We start from the raw sequence: 22,570 nt of genomic DNA, 5'->3' as shown, positions 1-22,570 counted from the left end.
TAGAATCTGCTGCACGATCAGACGAGGAGGTGGTACACATGGAGTGCGATGGTATATTTACAGTCTATCCCGCCCATGTGAACATTCACGTTGTTGTGGCTGAGCTTTTGTAGGGCGTATGCGAAATACAGGACCCTCCTTTTGGTAAAAAAAATGCATTGTGCTTAGCGCTATCCATAAACCAGTACTAAACAAATATTCCTAGGCTCAAAGCACTATAAATGGCCAGCTTTAGCTCCTCACCATTAATTTTGATCAAAGCGACATGATGCTACCCCAACGTAATCTCATGCCACTGACACCTAGGACGAGTGACCACTTGGTACAAAATATAAAGCCACAGGTATTAATTACCTCAGGAACTACACAAGAAATCTCTTCTGCCCACTCGCATCTCCCCACTTAGCAGAAAATGGCATAGTTTTCAATAAGTGTGGAAATTTAGTAATATCCCTGTACATGCACAGAGTATATCAGATGACACGCATTATTCTGCTGTTTATTTTTCTTTCAATGCTTTAGCTGCTCGAACACAGAGTCTAGACCACCACGCAGCAAGTTCAGAAGGTACCGATCAGTTTCGTTTTTCACATGCAGCTGTTTTTTTACATTGCTTGTATTTTTTCTTACAGAGGTTACCTTGCAGGTGCAGAAGCTTTGCAAAGATGCTGGAGTACAAGTAAATACAACAAATGGCATTTTCAAAAGTGAACAGCTCATAACTATTTCAAAAATTTCAGATGAAAGTGGCTTGCTTGTGCTCACAGGGATAGGATCCTTTGAGTTGTTTTATAACATCACACAATTGTTCACAGAAGCACGTGCCTTGCAGACAAACCGCAGCTTCTGTATAAGCAATGATGACGCTGTCCTCTTAACATTCATGAACTTGTATTATGAATTAATTTTCTCACTGCTGGCTGTGCTGTTTCAAGTTCACCGCACAACTGCGTCTAACTTGTTCAGAGAGTCCATTTTGATCCTGGCCAGGATTTTATAGCACGCAGTATTTTGGCCAGAAAAGGCCTGCGTGGTCACCTGCCTCACAACTTACTTCAAGGAGTACAAAGACACGAGAATGGTGCTCGACTGTACAGAAATAGAAATTGAGCGGCCAAAAGACCTCACCTCACGGCTGCTAACATACAGCCATTACAAACGTACCTACACTGCAAAGGAGCTGGTAAGCGAGACTCCAGGCGGTCTAATTAGCTATATAAGCCCAGCATATGGTGGGAAAGCATCGGATACATATATCACAAAACACTGAAAAGTGCTCGACAAGTGCATGCCACATGTTGACAGCGTCATGGTCGATGAAGGATTTCTTATCAGTGAACTCTGTAGAGAAAAAAATGTCAAAATGAACAGACCTCCCTTTCTTATGGAAAAACAGCTGATAACAGAGAAGGCAAAAAATAATCATTCGATCGCAAGTGCTCGTATGCATGTAGAAAGAGCCATTCAAAGAATGAAACTCTTTCGTATTTTGAGAAATAGGTTCGATCTCGACCTTCTGCCATACATAGACAACATTCTCTTTGCTGGCACAGTGAACCTATCGAAGCCTTTGTTTAAGGATAACAAGTTCCTCTTCCGCTCGTAGATCACTGGGTTTGAGTGTATGGAGTAAACAGATCAGTGTGGTATGTTTCATGTGTGTTGTAAAATATGTATTACTGTCATATCATCTTCATTTGTAACATTCAGAACAGTATTTATTCACTAAATACTTCACTCTCTGAGTTTATTGTTTCTTCAAAACACAGTTATATCACAGATCCACTATAGAGTAGGGGCAGGAAGATGGGATTCTTGACAACACATAACAAAGTGAGCAGGAATTGATGGGGAGCTTCAGTTAGCTAGCCAATGATTTCACAAGAGGGCAACGTTTCCACAGGTCCTCTTCTCAAAACATTGTCTAGCCGACTAAGGCTTGCCCTCAACTCTTGCTCATTTGTTTTGTGTTATATCACAGATATATCACAAAGTGTGTGTCACATCTGTGTGATAAAAAGCGTTGAATAGCAAAAAACAGCTGGCAGGTATATTACAGGTACAAAACGCTTGACTGCATTTCTTAATCTCACATAACACTTTCTGCAAAATATGTAACAAACGGTAATTATTCCCAGGACATCTTTCAATGAATGCTTAGAGTGGTCCTAATCTGTACCTACAGACGTCGTTTCAGCTAGCATAATGGGAAGCCTTATCACACACCGAATATGTGGGAGCACATACCCTTTGAAAAAATAGGACCGCTCAACCACATCCCTGAAATATTCCTCATCGAATGGCACTGGTATGCACATGTTCGTTTCATCATTCAAAAAGACAAATAGCTCCCCTTGCTTCAGTTCCCTCAACTCTTGCTCACTTTGATGTGTTATATCACAGATGTATCACAAAGTGTGTACCACATTTGTATGATAAAAAAACGTTGAATAGCAAAAAACAGCTGGCAGGTATATTACAGGTACAAAACGCTTGACATCTGCATTTCTTAATCGCACATAACCCTTTCTGCGAAAAATGTAACAAAAGATAATTATTCCCAGGACATCTTTCAATGAATGCTTAGAGTAGGTCCCAAACTGTACCTACAGACTTTGTTTCAGCTAGCAGAATGGGAAGCCTTATCACACACACAGAATATGTGGGAGCACATACTCTTTGAAAAAATACGTGGACCACTCAACCACGTTCCTGATATACTCCTCATCGAATGGCACTAGTATGCACATGATCTTTTCATCATACAAAAAGACAAATAGCTCCCCTTGCTTCAGTGCCCTCAACTCTTGCTCACTTTGTTGTGTTATATCACAGATGTATCACAAAGTGTGTACCACATTTGTATGATAAAAAAGCGTTGAATAGCAAAAAACAGCTGGCAGGTATATTACAGGTACAAAACGCTTGACTTCTGCATTTCTTAATCGCACAAAACACTTTCTGCAAAAAATGTAACAAAAGATAATTATTCCCAGGACATCTTTCAATAAATGCTTAAGAGTAGGTCCTAATCTGTACCTACAGACTTTGTTTCAGCTAGCAGAATGGGAAGCCTTATCACACACACAGAATATGTGGGAGCACATACTCTTTGAAAAAATAGGTGGACCGCTCAACCTCATCCCTGAAATACTCATCGAATGGCACTGGTATGCACATGTTCTTTTCATCATTCAAAAAGACAAATAGCTCCCCTTGCTTCAGTCCTGCCAAGCCCATTTGCACTTGTATCTGGCAAAAGTACGTGCTTGCACGCTTCAGCTTTTCAGTTGTTGTTTTGTCATTCTTCTCGGTGATCTCCATTACAAATTTTTCCAAGGACTCTGGGCACTTAACTTCAAGCACACGCTTGGGGTAGCACTCGCACTGTACTAGTCCATCTGGTCTTGCACCAATGTATGGTCGTCCACCCATAACAATAGGTCCACACTGTGTCACAATCAAGTCCTTGTGTTGCGATTGCTGCTGTTGGGCATAGCACTTCTTTGTGCTTTCTTCCAACATGCTGCCACGACGCATTGCTGCTGTGCAGACATTCGTTTGCCGCATGACCTTTTTTAGTAGAGGTCTCAGGTCATGTGGTCCCATCTTTGTCCGTAGTGTCTTCACCCTTGTGAAGACACTGTAGGCTATGGAGGCGGTAATCATGCCAACTCTGTGCTGTCACCAGAGGCCAGATTTTGCTTGGTGTCGTGTCGACTGTTCAATTGCAGCAATATCTTCGCAACTTCTTGCATTCTTTAAGTGTTCGAGCAGCTTTTGCAGGTCACAGTTTCCAAGCAACCTTCTCAGCTCGTGAAGGGTACCCATCAGAGTGATGTCTCTAGGTTCAGGCTCACATCGGTCGGGATTTTCACCACAGTCTGCTACAGCTGCAGAGAAAGCAGACCACACAAAATTAGAGGTCTACATTGTCTCAGGTTTACTGACTCTAAAAGGCATAACAAGTGAAACGGCGCCAAAAGAACAATGTAATACATATGAGATGCATATGGACATGCTGGAAAATTGCTGGTATTTTGTGCCTAGTACCCATACTATAATACATGACCTTATAGCAAGGCAGACAAATATTGTTGGACGCTCATAAGTACAGGAGGTACAACTTTCCGAGTGCAGAGTGACAGATACCAAAGGCTAAATCCCCTAGACAGCCTCACAGCTATAGGCATTTAAGGGTGGCCGAGTATCCTCGTAGGCCACCTACTGAAACTTCAGTGACCCTAAATCGCAGCATGCTGGATAGCTTGGTTGTTCCCAAAATGTGTCGTCATATCTCAACCAGTACTGCAGTGTTACTACTGCATGCTCCTTGTTAAAAACACTACATGAGCAGTCACACTAAAATGGTCCAACGGCAATGTTGGCAGTTGTACACAAGAGTACCTTGCTGTCATGCAAAGGTCCCAATTCCATTCATTGGGTGAAGTTCACATTTAATTTATTCATGTAGGAGACGTTCTACTGCTGACAGTGTTGCACATCAGAAAATATAACATACCATGCTGCGACCAGATCAAGCAGCAGCCTTCTTTTGCCCAGCTGTTGCACAAATAAATTTGGATGTAGCAAAGTAACATGGGATTAACTACTATGTAGATGAATGAATTCCAGCATAATGGTATTATGTACTGCAACCTTTGACTGCACGGATTCATTTCATATAAATAGGCTCAGCTGCTATGTATACTGCACTGATATGGCCAGCCAATATCTAAAATAAGCTTGCATTGATACCTATTTCAGTGGTGCTCTCCGAAGGCATTTTTGCTGCAGATTGATGGCCCAAATTCTTTAGGAGCCGTCCAAGGATATTACCTTCGGGTTGAGCAGGCTCTTTGATCTTTGCCTGAGAAACAAGAAGAAATTGATATAAAGGTCCAGGCTGAAAAATGTGCGCTTGATGAAAACACACAATTTGGCATTTAGCCAGCCACGTCTTTAGCCAGCGACGTCTCAGTGGTTAGGGCGCTCGACTACTGATCCGGAGTTCCCAGGTTCGAACCCGACCGCGGCGGCTGCGTTTTTATGGAGGAAAAACGCTAAGGCGCCCGTCTGCTGTGCGATGTCAGTGCACGTTAAAGATCCCCAGGTGGTCGAAATTATTCCGGAGCCCTCCACTACGGCACCTCATTCTTCCTTTCTTCTTTCACTCCCTTCCTTAACCCTTCCCTTACGGCGCGGTTCAGGTGTCCAACGATATATGAGACAGATACTGCGCCATTTCCTTTCCCCAAAAACCATTTATTATAATTATTATTATTACTATTATTATTATTATTATTATTATTATTATTAGCCACGTCTCACCATTTGTATTTCGTCTCTGAGAGTTATCATGAAGTGATACATAAGAAAGCTACGTTTCAGTAAACAAAAGAGTACCAACTTATATTTAGAGTCAAACACCGTGTATCTGAAGCACTCTTATAAAACGGAGGTGTGACACCTGATATTCCCGAAAATTATCACATGGTACTTGTGACGCTGGTTTTTACAGTTGGTAAAAAAGAAAATAACATGTTCTTGTACCCATTGTGGAGAATGAACGTAGCAATTAGAGCGCTGTGAGAGCTTTCAGTGCAGAAGCAGTAAGCAAATCGCTTAATTTATATACCAAAAAATTTCACTACTGTAACATAATGCACCAGTCAGCAGTGGCCTTCCTTTCAGGGTCACAGTGTGGCCTTTCAATCTCATTGTTTTTTTTTACTGCAAGTAATGTTGTAAAAGCAGAATTATTCACACACCTTTTTTGTGCATGGAAGGTCAACCATAGCCCTTGGTTCATACTTCTGCTTTATTCGGTCCTTCTGCGCTTTGCCCCACTTCTGTGGCTGATCAGTCGGTGACAGTCTGTCAAAAGTTCTTGCTCCATTAATATGTAGCAGAGAAGCCACAATGTGCTTACATTTGTAGTTTCTGTAAAATAAAATCCAAAACAGCACTTGAAGACATTCGAGTTACCTGAGTCTTAACACCTATTGTATCAATTAAAAAAGGTCCTTAAACGCGAATTTGATACTATCATTATTAATTAGAGTGTCAGACACTTGAAGGGAAGAAACTCTTAAAGAATGTTTTGAGCTTTTTCCACAGCCAAGTTCTATGCATAAAAAAAAGTTACTCAGCGCAGGATGCTGTCATTTTTTGCTATTGTCACCCAGATATTAAATTTACTGTACTCCGTACATGTACAACTTGAGCCGACAGTCGAGCGGAAAGAGATCATACCCTGCCTTGCAGGAGCAGCGGGCTCGATCAACCTCCGAGTTGCACACGGTGATCTTAACTTCGTGTGGGGCATTGTCGAGTGCGGTCGTTTGTGAAACAAACGCCAGGAAATTGAAACGACCATTTCCAGCTGCTTCAATGGAGCACTCAACTACATGGCCTGCATAGTACGCGTCCACTGCTTCGATGAGGCAGCGACCGGTCTCGCACGCCTTGTCCACATAGCAGTTGATGCTGCTTAGTGGCAGGGCGACTGCAAAAGAGAAACGTTCGAAGGTTAGTATATAATACCCGAGACAGCGTTGCGGTTACGTCGCAGCACGCAGAGGCGAAACGAATGCCGGAGAGGCTGATCATTCTGCGGCAGCAACGATAAAAACACGATCATGCATGTACGTACGTTGCCGTTAGTAAATTAGGTGTAATTGTACTGCGCACATGCTTCCGACTACACTAAAAAATGCGCGTCAAGCAAGGCTAATCTTCCAGCTTTAATTGATAGCCTACTTTCAATAGAAATCCGCGATCCGCGCGCATCACGTGCCACCGCGCCAAACGCACCTCACAACAACATCGCTCACAACAACATTCACGACCCTATATCAACATCAAACAATCTTATATTGCGTCGTAAACCGACCAACCGCACATCTGCCGTATGTCCCTTACTCGAATAAACAAAACGCATATAGAAGACAACCGGCATTGCTGAAGGCAGAGAGTCATTTCCGAAGCAAGAAGTCATAGCAGGCGCCCGTCGCGGCGAACGCTCGAGAGCACGTGCGTTCGCCGCGATGTACTCTGTTCTTTAACCTTTGAACGCGGCAGTGATCGTGATTCAGCATAGTTTTGCTTACCTGAGATTCTATCTCCACTGTCTGCGTTGTTCATTAGTCTTTAGTGACGGGCAACAAAACGTTGAAGCGAACCTGAACGTACTAGCAGCCGGGGCTGTCGACACAGGCGCACGAGAGTCCTTGGCGTGACTTCACGTCGGCTGGCCGTGAGGAGGCGCCACTCAAACTTCTCGGGGCTAATAGGCTGGCCACGACCGACAGGTTAACGACCATGTTGTTTAGATTCATGACGTCGTCCCACCGGTTGTGGCCGTTTACCTGCTTGTAGTTGACAAGCAAATCCTCCACGTTGTGTTCATCGTACCGCTAAAGATGGCGGGGTCCCGCTGTCAGAGAGCGCGAGGGAAACAACGGGCGTAGGCGAAGGCACAGATCGGTGGACATAGCTGACGCGATGGTTCCGCTGCGAATCTCCAGGACGTAGGCCAAAGGCTGAACCCAGCACACCTTCAAAAAATTCTAACAGAGATTTACACGGAAAACAGCCTGAGGACAGCTAGCTAAATGGCTGTCTGAGCTCCGGTCATCAACACATTTCCGCGCCCTGCGCTGGCGATGCGGCTGCCGCCACTGCCCATCTTCCTTTTATACATGCTGCATATTTACATATTTTACCTCATATTTACGTATTTAATGACAATGGCGAATTTGTAAACTGAGGTATTACTGCATTAAAGAAATTAAAGAAACAGAAAGCCGAGCATGGTGGAAATTGCCACCACCCCGTTTCAATGGGGACGCTCCCATCTTTCATCCAGCCCATCACTTTTACTTTTTAGTTTTAGTGGGGCACACACAGCAATAGAGTAAGGGTTCATCCTCAGGAAATTGGAGTCCAAATCTTTTATAAATCCCGTCATATTCAGCTATGTGTTTCCGGGGAACGCAGGGCCATACAACTGTTTGTCTACTAGCGCTTTTCAGTATACGCGAGCACAGGGAGTTGATTCATGCACGTAATCGGGCCGCTGCAGTGAGGAAACGTGCTGTGGTCACCTAAGAAGGCTCGAACGATACACACGCCGGTGAGAGCCACAAGCCAGCACTTTATGGACCTGTTTCTCGCGCGTGAATTTCTGCGAGGAGAAAATTTTAAAACTCATTGGTAAACGAGGCCTAGCATGCAGCGTAAGACATCGAAAAGGACAAAGATTTAACTCTATGAATAACGGCACAGGACAAGATGGGAGTGAAAGAACGAACGTCTTGTCGTGCGCCAAATCTTACAAAGTATCCCTACACTACACTTGAGAAAAAACAGGACGACCGCGGCGCTCAGTAACAATTCAAGACTGTAAGAGCCACAAGCTGGGCTATGTTGAAGCTTTCACTTTTTATACAGTAGGACCTGCGTTTCCTTCTTCTGTCTTCTGGATTAATCCTTCTGTAGTAATTGTGGACTCCATTGCTATAAGCGTTTTATGCCGTCGTTATTTTCTTGTTATAGGGCAATGCTTGTACCCATTGTGTCACTGGTGGGTGCCTGGAGGCAGTGCGTACCGAACCCCGCCCCTTCCCCATGCCAGGCGGATGCTCTAACCGCTAGGCCACCGCTGTAGTGCCAGGAAATAGAAGAAAATGAAAATGAGAACAAGAAGGAAAGCAAGCATGAACAAATTACAATAAAATGGTAAAGCCGACGCACTAAATGCATCAAAAAAAGCCTTCCAGGTCTAGGACAGCATTTGCTGCGAGACTTCGGAATAAATACCACTAAACCTCGAACCGCCTCCGAGATATCGGTCTGTCTCGGAGGCCTGTCCTGAGCAGAGGGCGCCAAAATAGACGGCGCTCTATACAGCAGCGATGCAATTCCTATTCGGTGCAACCCTGCTCAGCCTCCAGCACCGCGCGGCTCGTTCACCGTGAGCGTGGTAACGTTTTCCTTTTCAGTCCGGCAATCGCCGTCATAAATATCGATGGATCAGTTTTATTTTTTTCTTTCCTTTGCTTCTGATGCTTTCCAGTTCAAAAAATATATGCGCTTCAAACGCGATTCGTCTGTAAATTTTGGCATGTTACTTAGAAATTTATTTCCTTCACTGGCAAGTGGCAGAAAAAGCGAGGACGAAGGAAGGAACAGAAACACGTGCACCCACCAGCACAAAGCCTTCGCTCATTGAAATCTTGGAATCTAAGGAGCATGCCTGGTGATAACACCTCAGCGACCTTCTCTGCCGAATTTCACCGGGCGCCCCGCGTCTTCCTGGTCCAGTGTTATGCCCACCAAGGCGACACCAGTACCCGATGGAGGCGCAGCAAGGGTGGGCCCTTTCGCAAGTCCAACCCGTCCGCAGAATTACAGAGACCGCCTGGCGCGCGTGGCGCGGCTATTCCTCCAAGCTGTCCACGCCATGGAACCAACCATCCGGTATCGTGGACAAGCCCCCGGCTGTCGCAGCTCTGCCCGGATCATCGCAACGGGATTCACGGTCCTGGCGGTCCGGAGTTCCCTCGGCTATCTTCTACATCGAAGAGTCCCATACGTCGCGGTTACCCTGAACGGCACCGAGCGATTTTTACTTTTCCTACTTTAACATCTTGGCCTCAGCTTGTGCGTGTGCGCGCGCACATTTGTGGAATAATACCTCTTGAAAGCACTCGTGTGTCGGTCGTCCTCTGTTGCTGTGTCATCTGCACGCTGTAGAGTATTTAACCTCCCAGAGCAAAGTAACTGGGGCAAAATCGCAAACTATAGAAGGCAGTCTATTAAGTAAATAGCATAGATATACAACCTACAAAAAAGCGACGGAAACAATATTATGTGTGAACAATGGAACACAAATATATACAGTAACAAATTTGAAACATAATGCAAAAAAGTGAAACTTTAAACAAGGATTACTACTGTTTTGACATGTGAACTACACAGAAGATGAAGTAAATATCTTTAACGCGATGATGAAATGAGTGAACGGTAAACGACGGTTTAATTTCACTTGGTAAAGTATTCTAACAGGATATGCCGGCAAATATTGATTACATTTTCTATAATTAGTCCTCACTTTAGGCAAAAGAAGACCATTACGTGTTGAAGAGTAGTAGGATTAGTATTTATAAGCTGATGAGTAGAGCCATCAATATGAGTGTGATTATTAATTATCTTATACATAATGATGGATGATTTCACACTAAATAGCTGTTGAAGTGGAAGTATGCGCAAGCCATGATAAAATGGAAAAGAATGTGTTAGTAAGGCACTGAATGATACGAGCCTATTGGCTTGATACTGAAGGCGCTGAAGTCTTTTGATGTGAGTGTAATACGCATTTACTCAGCAGGATAAACAGTAACTAAGGTGACTGTGAACATATGCATATTATAACGAACGCATGATGTGTGGTTGAAAATATGCACGTGTTTTGATTATGATATGAATGCCGAAGGAAACCTTATGCGCGAGTAATTCAACATGAAGATGAAACTTCAACTGCTTATGTAAAGTGACGCCAATGAATCTGAAAGTTTTGGAAATAGGCAGGCCATGGTTATCGAGTGTTAGTGATGGTGGAATATTTACGATTTTGGGAGGAGAGTAAAATAGCATGAAAGCTGTTTTGGGGTGGTTCATTTGCAGCATGTTGTTTTTGCACCACTGGCTAATATTATTTAGGTCTTTAGGTTAAGTTTATGCTGAAGTGTGGTGGTAGATTTTCGGAAGTGTAAATGGTTGTACCTTCTGCATACAACACGAGTTCTGTGTGATTTAGTGCAACAGGTAGGACATTAATGAACATTAAGAACAGTAACGAGCCTAGTATTGATCCCTGCTGAACAAATTGGTTTACGTCCTGAGGGGCAGAAAAGGTGTCATTTTTAAAGTATTTATAAACCCTAATAAAGTGCGGACATGAAGCATCCTATGTGATCAATGAGAGATTCATAAGGGGCACACTGGGTGTCAAAAGTAAATAAAAAGGATAGAAAAGCAGCTAACAAACTTTGGAAACATCTGGAACTCTATGACTAATAAGACGAGCCTAGAGCAGAGGTTTAAGTTACATATCAAGCTATTCCTCTAGAAGAGGACGATCAAGGCAGTGGAACATGTAGGTACACCAATGACAGAAAATTTTTCAAAAGAAAAAAAAATGTGACGCATAATTTACCTAAGCACGATATACCGGTTGCCGCAATCGTTTCGCTTGGACAAAGAGAGCGGGAAAGGGTACATAAGAATGTTCCTAGTAGCCGTTGGCAGCAGCGGATGGTAGCCCATTTACGTTAATAAAGAAATTATGCCCAAAATCGGAGTAAAAATTAATAGATGTAGTGAGCAAAATTATAATAGATGAGAAAGCTCCTGATGGGCAGAAACTAAGCAGAATGAACACAATATATAAAGGAAATGGGCACAAAGCTGACATAAATAACTACCGCCCCTTAACAGTGATATCAGTGTTTTGCATGGTGGGGATGCAGATTATAAAGGACAAACTACATGCGTGTGTGGGGAATGAGGGCGTGCCAGGGGGCCTACAAAATGGGTTCCGTAAACAAAGGAGGTTAGAGGACAATCTATTATCATTTACGCAGTGTATCGAGACAGAGGCCACTATGGTTAGCATTTCTTGATATCAAGAGATCCTATAACAGCGTAATTCAATATGATTTCAGGAGCACGCATGGCAAATTAGAAGTGGAAGCAAATATAATGTTTCAAAAGATATATATAAAATAAGTAAATAAAGGCAACAAAGTGCTTATAAAATAGGGAAAATTTGTATCACAGCCTGTAGAGGCACAGCGGGGGCTTTAGGGTGTCTTTTTGTCAATTTTGTTGTTTATGTTGTACCTAAAAACATTAGAGACCAAACTTGAACTTAACAGATTTCGCTTCAACATTTCTTTTGAATTTCAAGCAAGGAGAATGGATTGAACAGTCACTACCAGGTCTGATGTATGCGAATGATTTAGTGATAATGGCTGACAACAAGGAATATTTGCAGAGCAGAAGTTGTTCGACATCTGCGGTACAGAGGCAGGTAGACTAGGCCTCCTGATTGTTAAAAAAAATAGGCAATAATCATTTTTAATTATGAGTGCGGGGAGAGTAGGATAAAGGAGGCCACGCTAGAGGTACTGAATAAGTACAAGTATCTTGCGGGTGTCGATGAATAACGGTGCTTAGGATCTAAGAGAGAATGAAAATTATGGTAACGACTAAAGGTACTGTAAGAAGCTTTCAAGAAAATAGGGCATTGTGGATTAACAATGGGCACGAAGTGGTAAGAGAGATCTGAAAAAAGGTGATGGTTCCTGGTTCAAATTTGGCCGATGCTGTCCCGCGCATGAGACCACAGGTTCAAGTAAGGTTAGATATCGAGCATCGTAGGGTAGATAGGCTTGATTTTGGGAGCTCGTGCCAATACACCAAATCAGGGGGTACAGCGTGATATGGGATGGGTGTTGTTCGAGAGCAGAGAAGCTAGCAGTAAGATAGCATTTGAGAAGCGATTCAGAGAAACGAGTGAAAAGCAGTGTGCTAGAAAAGTGTTCAGTTACTTGTTCGATGCCTTTCAGGACGTGCTTGATCCACTCCGCCTCGGACAAAGACGAGTTCACCCTTGTACAGAAATTGCTGACATCCTCGATGCAGCTGGCGAGCAATTCACCCTGCAGCTGGGCTCTCACTCGTAGGCGCTGTTCGGGGCACAGCTTGCGTACGCCTGAGCGCCCGAAGATATCACAAATGGCAAGGTTAAAGGCCGACCTGTGATGAAGTTGGCTTCGTGGTTTCTGCACTATTAGCCCCGAGAACGAACTCTGGCGCCGCTGCGATCGCCGCAGTGTGACGTCACGGCAAGGACTCGGTCTGCCTGGCGGCCGGCGCGCTGGCTGTTTTCGTTCGTTTTCTCGCGCTAATTCGCAGTCATGGTGACTTACTTCTCAGTGCCGCAGTGCAAATCACGTAAAGAAGCCGGTGTTAGCTTCCACTTCTACCCGAAGTCGTCAAAAATGAAGAAGGCTTGGATGAATAAATTAAAAATGGGGAAGCAACCGTCAGCGTCAGCTGTTCTGCGCAGCAAGCATTTTAAAGAGGAAGACTTTGTGTACCCGGTTTACAAGACACTAGGTTAGTCCTCTGCCGACGCTTTTCCGTGCTGGTTGTCAGCGATTATCTTTATAATTATCAGGTTACAAGTACAGGAAGCTGGTGCCGGAAGCTATTCTATCCGTCAATCTTCCTGTGCGTCCAAGTGATGCAAGGCGATCGCACCTGGGATTGACGAGGCAGCGTCGTAAGTCAGTCACATCTTGTTCAAGCTGTCCTTCGCTCTATTTTTCGTCACTGAATGTTCAGGCGTTTATTTAAACCACGCGAAGTGACCGAAAACGGCTTCCACGGTAGCCAAACGACTAAGATGGATCAGCCGTGGCGATTCTTCTAACCGCGTGTGAGAGTACTCACGGCCGAGCTGTTCTCATGCTCGATCATGCAGGAAGATTTGATATAACATGCAAAGAGCCGTTACGGGTCTGTAAACTACGCCAGTTGTACAAGGCAATCTGTAGGTAGGATTTTTCTCGGGGGTACGGCGCGCGAACTTTGGGACGGGCCCCGTGAGGCCCTCCCTTGGCTACGTGCCCGACTTGTACTGTGCTGTGCTTTAAGAGTACCCGAGATGTACAGCTGGTCAGTGCTATTTTCTTCTGAGAGTATGCCCGGACTGTGTTAATTAGACCTTCATCGATTCCCCGTAACACTTTGATTAAAATTCCAGGTGACAGATGAGTTCCCGCAAGATCATTTCAGCTGTGCACACACATGGACGCATTGGAAACACACGAAAACGGGACCGGCAGTGAAAGTTAGACCGCCGTTCCAATAAATCTGCTGCACGATCAGACGAGGAGGTGGTACACATGGAGTGCGATGGTATATTTACAGTCTATCCCGCCCATGTGAACATTCACGTTGTTGTGGCTGAGCTTTTGTAGGGCGTATGCGAAATACAGGACCCTCCTTTTGGTAAAAAAAATGCATTGTGCTTAGCGCTATCCATAAACCAGTACTAAACAAATATTCCTAGGCTCAAAGCATTATAAATGGCCAGCTTTAGCTCCTCACCATTAATTTTGATCAAAGCGACATGATGCTACCCCAACGTAATCTCATGCCACTGACACCTAGGACGAGTGACCACTTGGTACAAAATATAAAGCCACAGGTATTAATTACCTCAGGAACTACACAAGAAATCTCTTCTGCCCACTCGCATCTCCCCACTTAGCAGAAAATGGCATAGTTTTCAATATGTGTGGAAATTTAGTAATATCCCTGTACATGCACAGAGTATATTAGATGACACGCATTATTCTGCTGTTTATTTTTCTTTCAATGCTTTAGCTGCTCGAACACAGAGTCTAGACCACCACGCAGCAAGTTCAGAAGGTACCGACCAGTTTCGTTTTTCACATGCAGCTGTTTTTTTACATTGCTTGTATTTTTTCTTACAGAGGTTACATTGCAGGTGCAGAAGCTTTGCAAAGATGCTGGAGTACAAGTAAATACAACAAATGGCATTTTCAAACGTGAACAGCTCATAGCTATTTCAAAAATTTCAGATGAAAGTGGCTTGCTTGTGCTCACAGGGATAGGATCCTTTGAGTTGTTTTATAACATCACACAATTGTTCACAAAAGCACGTGCCTTGCAGACAAACCGCAGCTTCTGTATAAGCAATGATGACGCGGTCCTCTTAACATTCATGAAGTTGTATTATGATCTAATTTTCTCACTGCTGGCTGTGCTGTTTCAAGATCACCGCACAACTGCGTCTAACTTGTTCAGAGAGTCCATTGTGATCCTGGCCAGGATTTTAAAGCACGCAGTATTTTGGCCAGAAAAGGCCTGCGTGGTCACCTGCCTCACAACTTACTTCAAGGAGTACAAAGACACGAGAATGGTGCTCGACTGTACAGAAATAGAAATTGAGCGGCCAAAAGACCTCACCTCACGGCTGCTAACATACAGCCATTACAAACGTACCTACACTGCAAAGGTGCTGGTAAGCGAGACTCCAGGCGGTCTAATTAGCTATATAAGCCCAGCATAGGGTGGGAAAGCATCGGATACATATATCACAAAACACTGAAAAGTGCTCGACAAGTGCATGCCACATGTTGACAGCGTCATGGTCGATGAAGGATTTCTTATCAGTGAACTCTGTAGAGAAAAAAATGTCAAAATGAACAGACCTCCCTTTCTTATGGAAAAACAGCTGATAACAGAGAAGGCAAAAAATAATCATTCGATCGCAAGTGCTCGTATGCATGTAGAAAGAGCCATTCAAAGAATGAAACTCTTTCGTATTTTGAGAAATAGGTTCGATCTCGACCTTCTGCCATACATAGACAACATTCTCATTGCTGGCACAGTGAACCTACCGAAGCCTTTGTTTAAGGATAACAAGTTCCTCTTCCGCTCGTAGATCACTGGGTTTGAGTGTATGGAGTAAACAGATCAGTGTGGTATGTTTCATGTGTGTTGTAAAATATGTATTACTGTCATATCATCTTCATTTGTAACATTCAGAACAGTATTTAATCAGTAAATACTTCACTCCCTGAGTTTATTGTTTCTTCAAAACACAGTTATATCACAGATCCACAACAGAGAGGGGGCAGGAAGATGGGATTCTTGACAACACATAACAAAGTGAACAGGAATTGATGGGGAGCTTCAGTTAGCTAGCCAATGATTTCACAAGAGGGCTACGTTTCCACAGGTCCTCTTGTCAAAACATTGTCTAGCCGACTAAGGCTTGCCCTCAACTCTTGCTCATTTGTTTTGTGTTATATCACAGATGTATCACAAAGTGTGTATCACATCTGTATGATAAAAAAGCGTTGAATAGCAAAAAACAGCTGGCAGGTATATTACAGGTACAAAACGCTTGACTGCATTTCTTAATCTCACATAACACTTTCTGCAAAATATGTAACAAAAGGTAATTATTCCCAGGACATCTTTCAATGAATGCTTAGAGTGGTCCTAATCTGTACCTACAGACGTCGTTTCAGCTAGCATAATGGGAAGCCTTATCACACACCGAATATGTGGGAGCACATACCCTTTGAAAAAATAGGACCGCTCAACCACATCCCTGAAATATTCCTCATCGAATGGCACTGGTATGCACATGTTCGTTTCATCATTCAAAAAGACAAATAGCTCCCCTTGCTTCAGTTCCCTCAACTCTTGCTCACTTTGATGTGTTATATCACAGATGTATCACAAAGTGTGTACCACATTTGTATGATAAAAAAGCGTTGAATAGCAAAAAACAGCTGGCAGGTATATTACAGGTACAAAACGCTTGACATCTGCATTTCTTAATCGCACATAACCCTTTCTGCGAAAAATGTAACAAAAGATAATTATTCCCAGGACATCTTTCAATGAATGCTTAGAGTAGGTCCCAAACTGTACCTACAGACTTTGTTTCAGCTAGCAGAATGGGAAGCCTTATCACACACACAGAATATGTGGGAGCACATACTCTTTGAAAAAATACGTGGACCACTCAACCACGTTCCTGATATACTCCTCATCGAATGGCACTAGTATGCACATGTTCTTTTCATCATTCAAAAAGACAAATAGCTCCCCTTGCTTCAGTGCCCTCAACTCTTGCTCACTTTGTTGTGTTATTTCACAGATGTATCACAAAGTGTGTACCACATTTGTATGATAAAAATCGTTGAATAGCAAAAAGCAGCTGGCAGGTATATTACAGGTACAAAACGCTTGACTTCTGCATTTCTTAATCGCACATAACACTTTCTGCAAAAAATGTAACAAAAGATAATTATTCCCAGGACATCTTTCAATAAATGCTTAAGAGTAGGTCCTAATCTGTACCTACAGACTTTGTTTCAGCTAGCAGAATGGGAAGCCTTATCACACACACAGAATATGTGGGAGCACATACTCTTTGAAAAAATACGTGGACCGCTCAACCTCATCCCTGAAATACTCATCGAATGGCACTGGTATGCACATGTTCTTTTCATCATTCAAAAAGACAAATAGCTCCCCTTGCTTCAGTCCTGCCAAGCCCATTTGCACTTGTATCTGGCAAAAGTACGTGCTTGCACGTTTCAGCTTTTCAGTTGTTGTTTTGTCATTCTTCTCGGTGATCTCCATTACAAATTTTTCCAAGGACTCTGGGCACTTAACTTCAAGCACACGCTTGGGGCAGCACTCGCACTGTACTAGTCCATCTGGTCTTGCACCAATGTATGGTCGTCCACCCATAACAATAAGTCCACACTGTGTCACAATCAAGTCCTTGTGTTGCGATTGCTGCTGTTGGGCATAGCACTTCTTAGCGCTTTCTTCCAACATGCTGCCACGACGCCTTGCTGCTGTGCAGACATTCGTTTGCCGCATGACCTTTTTTAGTAGAGGTCTCAGGTCATGTGGTCCCATCTTTGTCCGTAGTGTCTTCACCCTTGTGAAGACACTGTAGGCTATGGAGGCGGTAATCATGCCAACCCTGTGCTGCCACCAGAGGCCAGATTTTGCTTGGTGTCCTGTCGACTGTTCAATTGCAGCAATATCTTCGCAACTTCTTGCATTGTTTATGTGTTCGAGCAGCTTTTGCAGGTCACAGTTCCCAAGCAACCTTCTCAGCTCGTGAAGGGTACCCATCAGAGTGATGTCTCTAGGTTCAGGCTCACATCGGTCGGGATTTTCACCACAGTCTGCTACAGCTGCAGAGAAAGCAGACCACACAAAATTAGAGGTCTACATTGTCTCAGTTTTACTGACTCTAAAAGGCATGACAAGTGAAACGGCGCCAACAGAACAATGTAATACATATGAGATGCATATGGACATGCTGGAAAATTGCTGGTATTTTGTGCCTAGTACCCATACTATAATACATGACCTTATAGCAAGGCAGACAAATATTGTTGGACGCTCATAAGTACATGAGGTACAACTTTCCGAGTGCAGAGTGACAGATACCAAAGGCTAAATCCCCTAGACAGCCTCACAGCTATAGGCATTTAAGGGTGGCCGAGTATCCTCATAGGCCACCTACTGAAACTTCAGTGACCCTAAATCGCAGCATGCTGGATAGCTTGGTTGTTCCCAAAATGTGTCGTCATATCTCAACCAGTACTGCAGTGTTACTACTGCATGCTCCTTGTTAAAAACACTACATGAGCAGTCACACTAAAATGGTCCAACGGCAATGTTGGCAGTTGTACACAAGAGTACCTTGCTGTCATGCAAAGGTCCCAATTCCATTCATTGGGTAAAGTTCACATTTATTTATTCATGTAGAAGACGTTGTACTGCTGACAGTGTTGCACATCAGAAAATATAACATACCATGCTGCGACCAGATCAAGCAGCAGCCTTCTTTTGCCCAGCTGTTGCACAAATAAATTTGGATGTAGCAAAGTAACATGGGATTAACTACTATGTAGATGAATGAATTCCAGCATAATGGTATTATGTACTGCAGCCTTTGATTGCACGGATTCATTTCATATAAATAGGCTCAGCTGCTATGTATACTGCACTGATATGGCCAGCCAATATCTAAAATAAGCTTGCATTGATACCTATTTCAGTGGTGCTCTCCGAAGGCATTTTTGCTGCAGATTGATGGCCCAAATTCTTGAGGAGCCGTCCAAGGATATTACCTTCGGGTTGAGCAGGCTCTTTGATCTTTGCCTGAGGAACAAGAAGAAATTGATATAAAGGTCCAGGCTGAAAAATGTGCGCTTGATGAAAACACACAATTTTGCATTTAGCCAGCCACGTCTTTAGCCAGCGACGTCTCAGTGGTTAGGCGCTCGACTACTGATCCGGAGTTCCCGGGTTCGAACCCGACCGCGGCGGCTGCGTTTTTATGGAGGAAAAACGCTAAGGCGCCCGTCTGCTGTGCGATGTCAGTGCACGTTAAAGATCCCCAGGTGGTCGAAATTATTCCGGAGCCCTCCACTACGGCACCTCATTCTTCCTTTCTTCTTTCACTCCCTTCCTTAACCCTTCCCTTACGGCGCGGTTCAGGTGTCCAACGATATATGAGACAGATACTGCGCCATTTCCTTTCCCCAAAAACCATTTATTATAATTATTATTATTATTATTATTATTATTATTATTATTATTATTATTATTAGCCACGTCTCACCATTTGTATTTCGTCTCTGAGAGTTATCATGAAGTGATACATAAGAAAGCTACGTTTCAGTAAACAAAAGAGTACCAACTTATATTTAGAGTCAAACACCGTGTATGTGAAGCACTCTTATAAAACGGAGGTGTGACACATGATATGCCCGAAAATTATCACATGGTACTTGTGACACTGGTTTTTACAGTTGGTAAAAAAGAAAATAACATGTTCTTGTACCCATTGTGGAGAATGAACGTAGCAATTAGAGAGCTGTGAGAGCTTATAGTGCAGAAGCAGTAAGCAAATCGCTTAATTTATATACCAAAAATTTCACTATAACATAATGCACCAGTCAGCAGTGGCCTTCCTTTCAGGGTCACAGTGTGGCCTTTCAATCTCATTGTTTTTTTTTACTGCAAGTAATGTTGTAAAAGCAGAATTATTCACACACCTTTTTTGTGCATGGAAGGTCAACCATAGCCCTTGGTTCATACTTCTGCTTTATTCGGTCCTTCTGCGCTTTGCCCCACTTCTGTGGCTGATCAGTCGGCGACAGCCTGTCAAAAGTTCTTGCTCCATTAATATGTAGCAGAGAAGCCACAATGTGCTTACATTTGTAGTTTCTGTAAAAAAAAATCCGAAACAGCACTTGAAGACATTCGAGTTACCTGAGTCTTAACACCTATTGTATCAATTAAAAAAGGTCCCTAAACGCGAATTTGATACTATCATTATTAATTAGAGTGTCAGAACTTGAAGGGAATAAACTCTTAAAGAATGTTTTGAGCTTTTTCCACAGCCAAGTTCTATGCATAAAAAAAAGTTACTCAGCGCAGGATGCTGTCATTTTTGGCTATTGTCTCCCAGATATTAAATTTACTGTACTCCGTACAGGTACAATTTGAGCCGACAGTCGAGCGGAAAGAGATCATACCCTGCCTTGCAGGAGCAGCGGGCTCGATCAACCTCCGAGTTGCACACGGTGATCTTAACTTCGTGTGGGGCATTGTTGAGTGCGGTCGTTTGTGAAACAAACGCCAGGAAATTGAAACGACCATTTCCAGCTGCTTCAATGGAGCACTCAACTACATGGCCTGCATAGTACGCGTCCACTGCTTCGATGAGGCAGCGACCGGTCTCGCACGCCTTGTCCACATAGCAGTTGATGCTGCTTAGTGGCAGGGCGACTGCAGAAGAGAAACGTTCGAAGGTTAGTATATAATCCCCGAGACAGCGTTGCGGTTACGTCGCAGCACGCAGAGGCGAAACGAATGCCGGAGAGGCTGATCATTCTGCGGCAGCAACGATAAAAACACGATCATGCATGTACGTACGTTGCCGTTAGTAAGTTAGGTGTAATTGTACTGCGCACATGCTTCCGACTACACTAAAAAATGCGCGTCAAGCAAGGCTAATCTTCCAGCTTTAATTGATAGCCTACTTTCAATAGAAATCCGCGATCCGCGCGCATCACGTGCCACCGCGCCAAACGCACCTCATAACAACATCGCTCACAACAACATTCACGACCCTATATCAACATCAAACAATCTTATATTGCGTCGTAAACCGACCAACCGCACATCTGCCGTATGTCCCTTACTCGAATAAACAAAACGCATATAGAAGACAACCGGCATTGCTGAAGGCAGAGAGTCATTTCCGAAGCAAGAAGTCATAGCAGGCGCCCGTCGCGGCGAACGCTCGAGAGCACGTGCGTTCGCCGCGATGTACTCCGTTCTTTAACCTTTGAACGCGGCAGTGATCGTGATTCAGCGTAGTTTTGCTTACCTGAGATTCTATCTCCACTGTCTGCGTTGTTCATTAGTCTTTAGTGACGGACAACAAAACGTTGAAGCGAACCTGAACGTACTAGCAGCCGGGGCAGTCGACACAGGCGCACGAGAGTCCTTGCCGTGACTTCACGTCGGCTGGCCGTGAGGAGGCGCCACTCAAACTTCTCGGGGCTAATAGGCTGGCCACGACCGACAGGTTAACGACCATGTTGTTTAGATTCATGACGTCGTCCCACCGGTTGTGGCCGTTTACCTGCTTGTAGTTGACAAGCAAATCCTCCACGTTGTGTTCATCGTACCGCTAAAGATGGCGGGGTCCCGCTGTCAGAGAGCGCCAGGGCAAACAACAGGCGTAGGCGAAGGCACAGATCGGTGGACATAGCTGACGCGATAGTTCCGCTGCGAATCTCCAGGACGTAGGCCAAAGGCTGAACCCAGCACACCTTCACAAAATTCTAACAGAGATTTACACGGAAAACAGCCTGAGGACAGCTAGCTAAATGGCTGTCTGAGCTCCGGTCATCAACACATTTCCGCGCCCTGCGCTGGCGATGCGGCTGCCGCCACTGCCCATCTTCCTTTTATACATGCTGCATATTTACATATTTTACCTCATATTTACGTATTTAATGACAATGGCTAATTTGTAAACTGAGTTATTACTGCATTAAAGAAATTAAAGAAACAGAAAGCCGAGCATGGTGGAAATTGCTACCACCCCGTTTCAATGGGGACGCTCCCATCTTTCATCCAGCCCATCACTTTTACTTTTTAGTTTTAGTGGGGCACACACAGCAATAGAGTAAGGGTTCATCCTCAGGAAATTGGAGTCCAAATCTTTTATAAATCCCGCCATATTCAGCTATGTGTTTCCGGGGACTGCAGGCCCATACAACTGTTTGTCTACTAGCGCTTTTCAGTATACGCGAGCACAGGGAGTTGATTCATGCACGTAATCGGGCCGCTGCAGTGAGGAAACGTGCTGTGGTCACCTAAGAAGGCTCGAACGATACACACGCCAGTGAGAGCCACAAGCCAGCACTTTATGGACCTGTTTGTCGGGCGTGAATTTCTGCGAGGAGAAAATTTTACAACTCATTGGTAAACGAGGCCTAGCTTGCAGCGCAAGACATCGAAAAGGACAAAGGTTTAACTCTATGAATAACGGCACAGGACAAGATGGGACTCAAAGAACGAACGTCTTGTCGTGCGCCAAATCTTACAAAGTATCCCTACACTACACTTGAGAAAAAACAGGACGACCGCGGCGCTCAGTAACAATTCAAGACTAAGAGCCACAAGCTGGGCTATGTTGAAGCTTTCACTTTTTATACAGTAGGACCTGCGTTTCCTTCTTCTGTCTTCTGGATTAATCCTTCTGTAGTAATTGTGGACTCCATTGCTATAAGCGTTTTATGCCGTCGTTATTTTCTTGTTATAGGGCAATGCTTGTACCCATTGTGTCACTGGTAGGTGCCTGGAGGCAGTGGGTACCGAACCCCGCCCCTCCCCATGC

General features: G+C 43.9%; 1 protein-coding gene and 3 pseudogenes across 2 annotated transcripts; 2 read left to right on the top strand and 2 right to left on the bottom strand.

Moving 5' to 3' along the window:
- Positions 1–883: 883 nt before the first annotated feature.
- LOC144126449 (uncharacterized) lies at positions 884–1,606 on the top strand (annotated as a pseudogene).
- A 1,472-nt stretch (positions 1,607–3,078) lies between these two features.
- On the bottom strand, positions 3,079–7,603 carry LOC144132147 (uncharacterized; annotated as a pseudogene). Its single transcript, XR_013314722.1, has 5 exons — positions 7,113–7,603; positions 6,256–6,508; positions 5,772–5,943; positions 4,759–4,870; positions 3,079–3,893 (listed from the first exon to the last, which is right to left on the bottom strand). The product of XR_013314722.1 is annotated as an uncharacterized LOC144132147 (transcript).
- Positions 7,604–14,824: 7,221 nt separating this feature from the next.
- On the top strand, positions 14,825–15,547 carry LOC144126334 (uncharacterized; annotated as a pseudogene).
- Positions 15,548–17,019: 1,472 nt separating this feature from the next.
- LOC144132131 (uncharacterized) lies at positions 17,020–21,089 on the bottom strand. The gene is made up of 5 exons (XM_077664479.1): positions 21,050–21,089; positions 20,193–20,445; positions 19,710–19,881; positions 18,699–18,810; positions 17,020–17,834 (listed from the first exon to the last, which is right to left on the bottom strand). Exons 1-5 carry the CDS (start codon positions 21,081–21,083, stop codon positions 17,020–17,022), a joined length of 1,386 nt encoding a protein of 461 aa, XP_077520605.1. The 5' UTR covers positions 21,084–21,089.
- Between the last annotated feature and the right edge of the window lie 1,481 nt (positions 21,090–22,570).

This window comes from Amblyomma americanum, chromosome 1 (genome assembly GCF_052857255.1).
Source record: "Amblyomma americanum isolate KBUSLIRL-KWMA chromosome 1, ASM5285725v1, whole genome shotgun sequence".
Lineage (NCBI taxonomy): Eukaryota > Metazoa > Arthropoda > Arachnida > Ixodida > Ixodidae > Amblyomma > Amblyomma americanum.
Note: the sequence above shows the minus strand (reverse complement) of the source record. Positions and strands in the feature narration are given on the sequence as shown.

What these genes read in the sequence shown, in the direction of transcription:
- LOC144132131 (XM_077664479.1), bottom strand. Translation starts at nt 21,083, where the DNA reads ATGAACAACGCAGACAGTGGAGATAGAATCTCAG. An exon ending in CAGTGGAGATAGAATCTCAG is followed by an intron (nt 20,446 to 21,049) that starts GTAAGCAAAACT and finishes TCTCTTCTGCAG; the next exon opens with TCGCCCTGCCACTAAGCAGC. An exon ending in ACCTTCCATGCACAAAAAAG is followed by an intron (nt 18,811 to 19,709) that starts GTGTGTGAATAA and finishes CTTGTTCCTCAG; the next exon opens with GCAAAGATCAAAGAGCCTGC.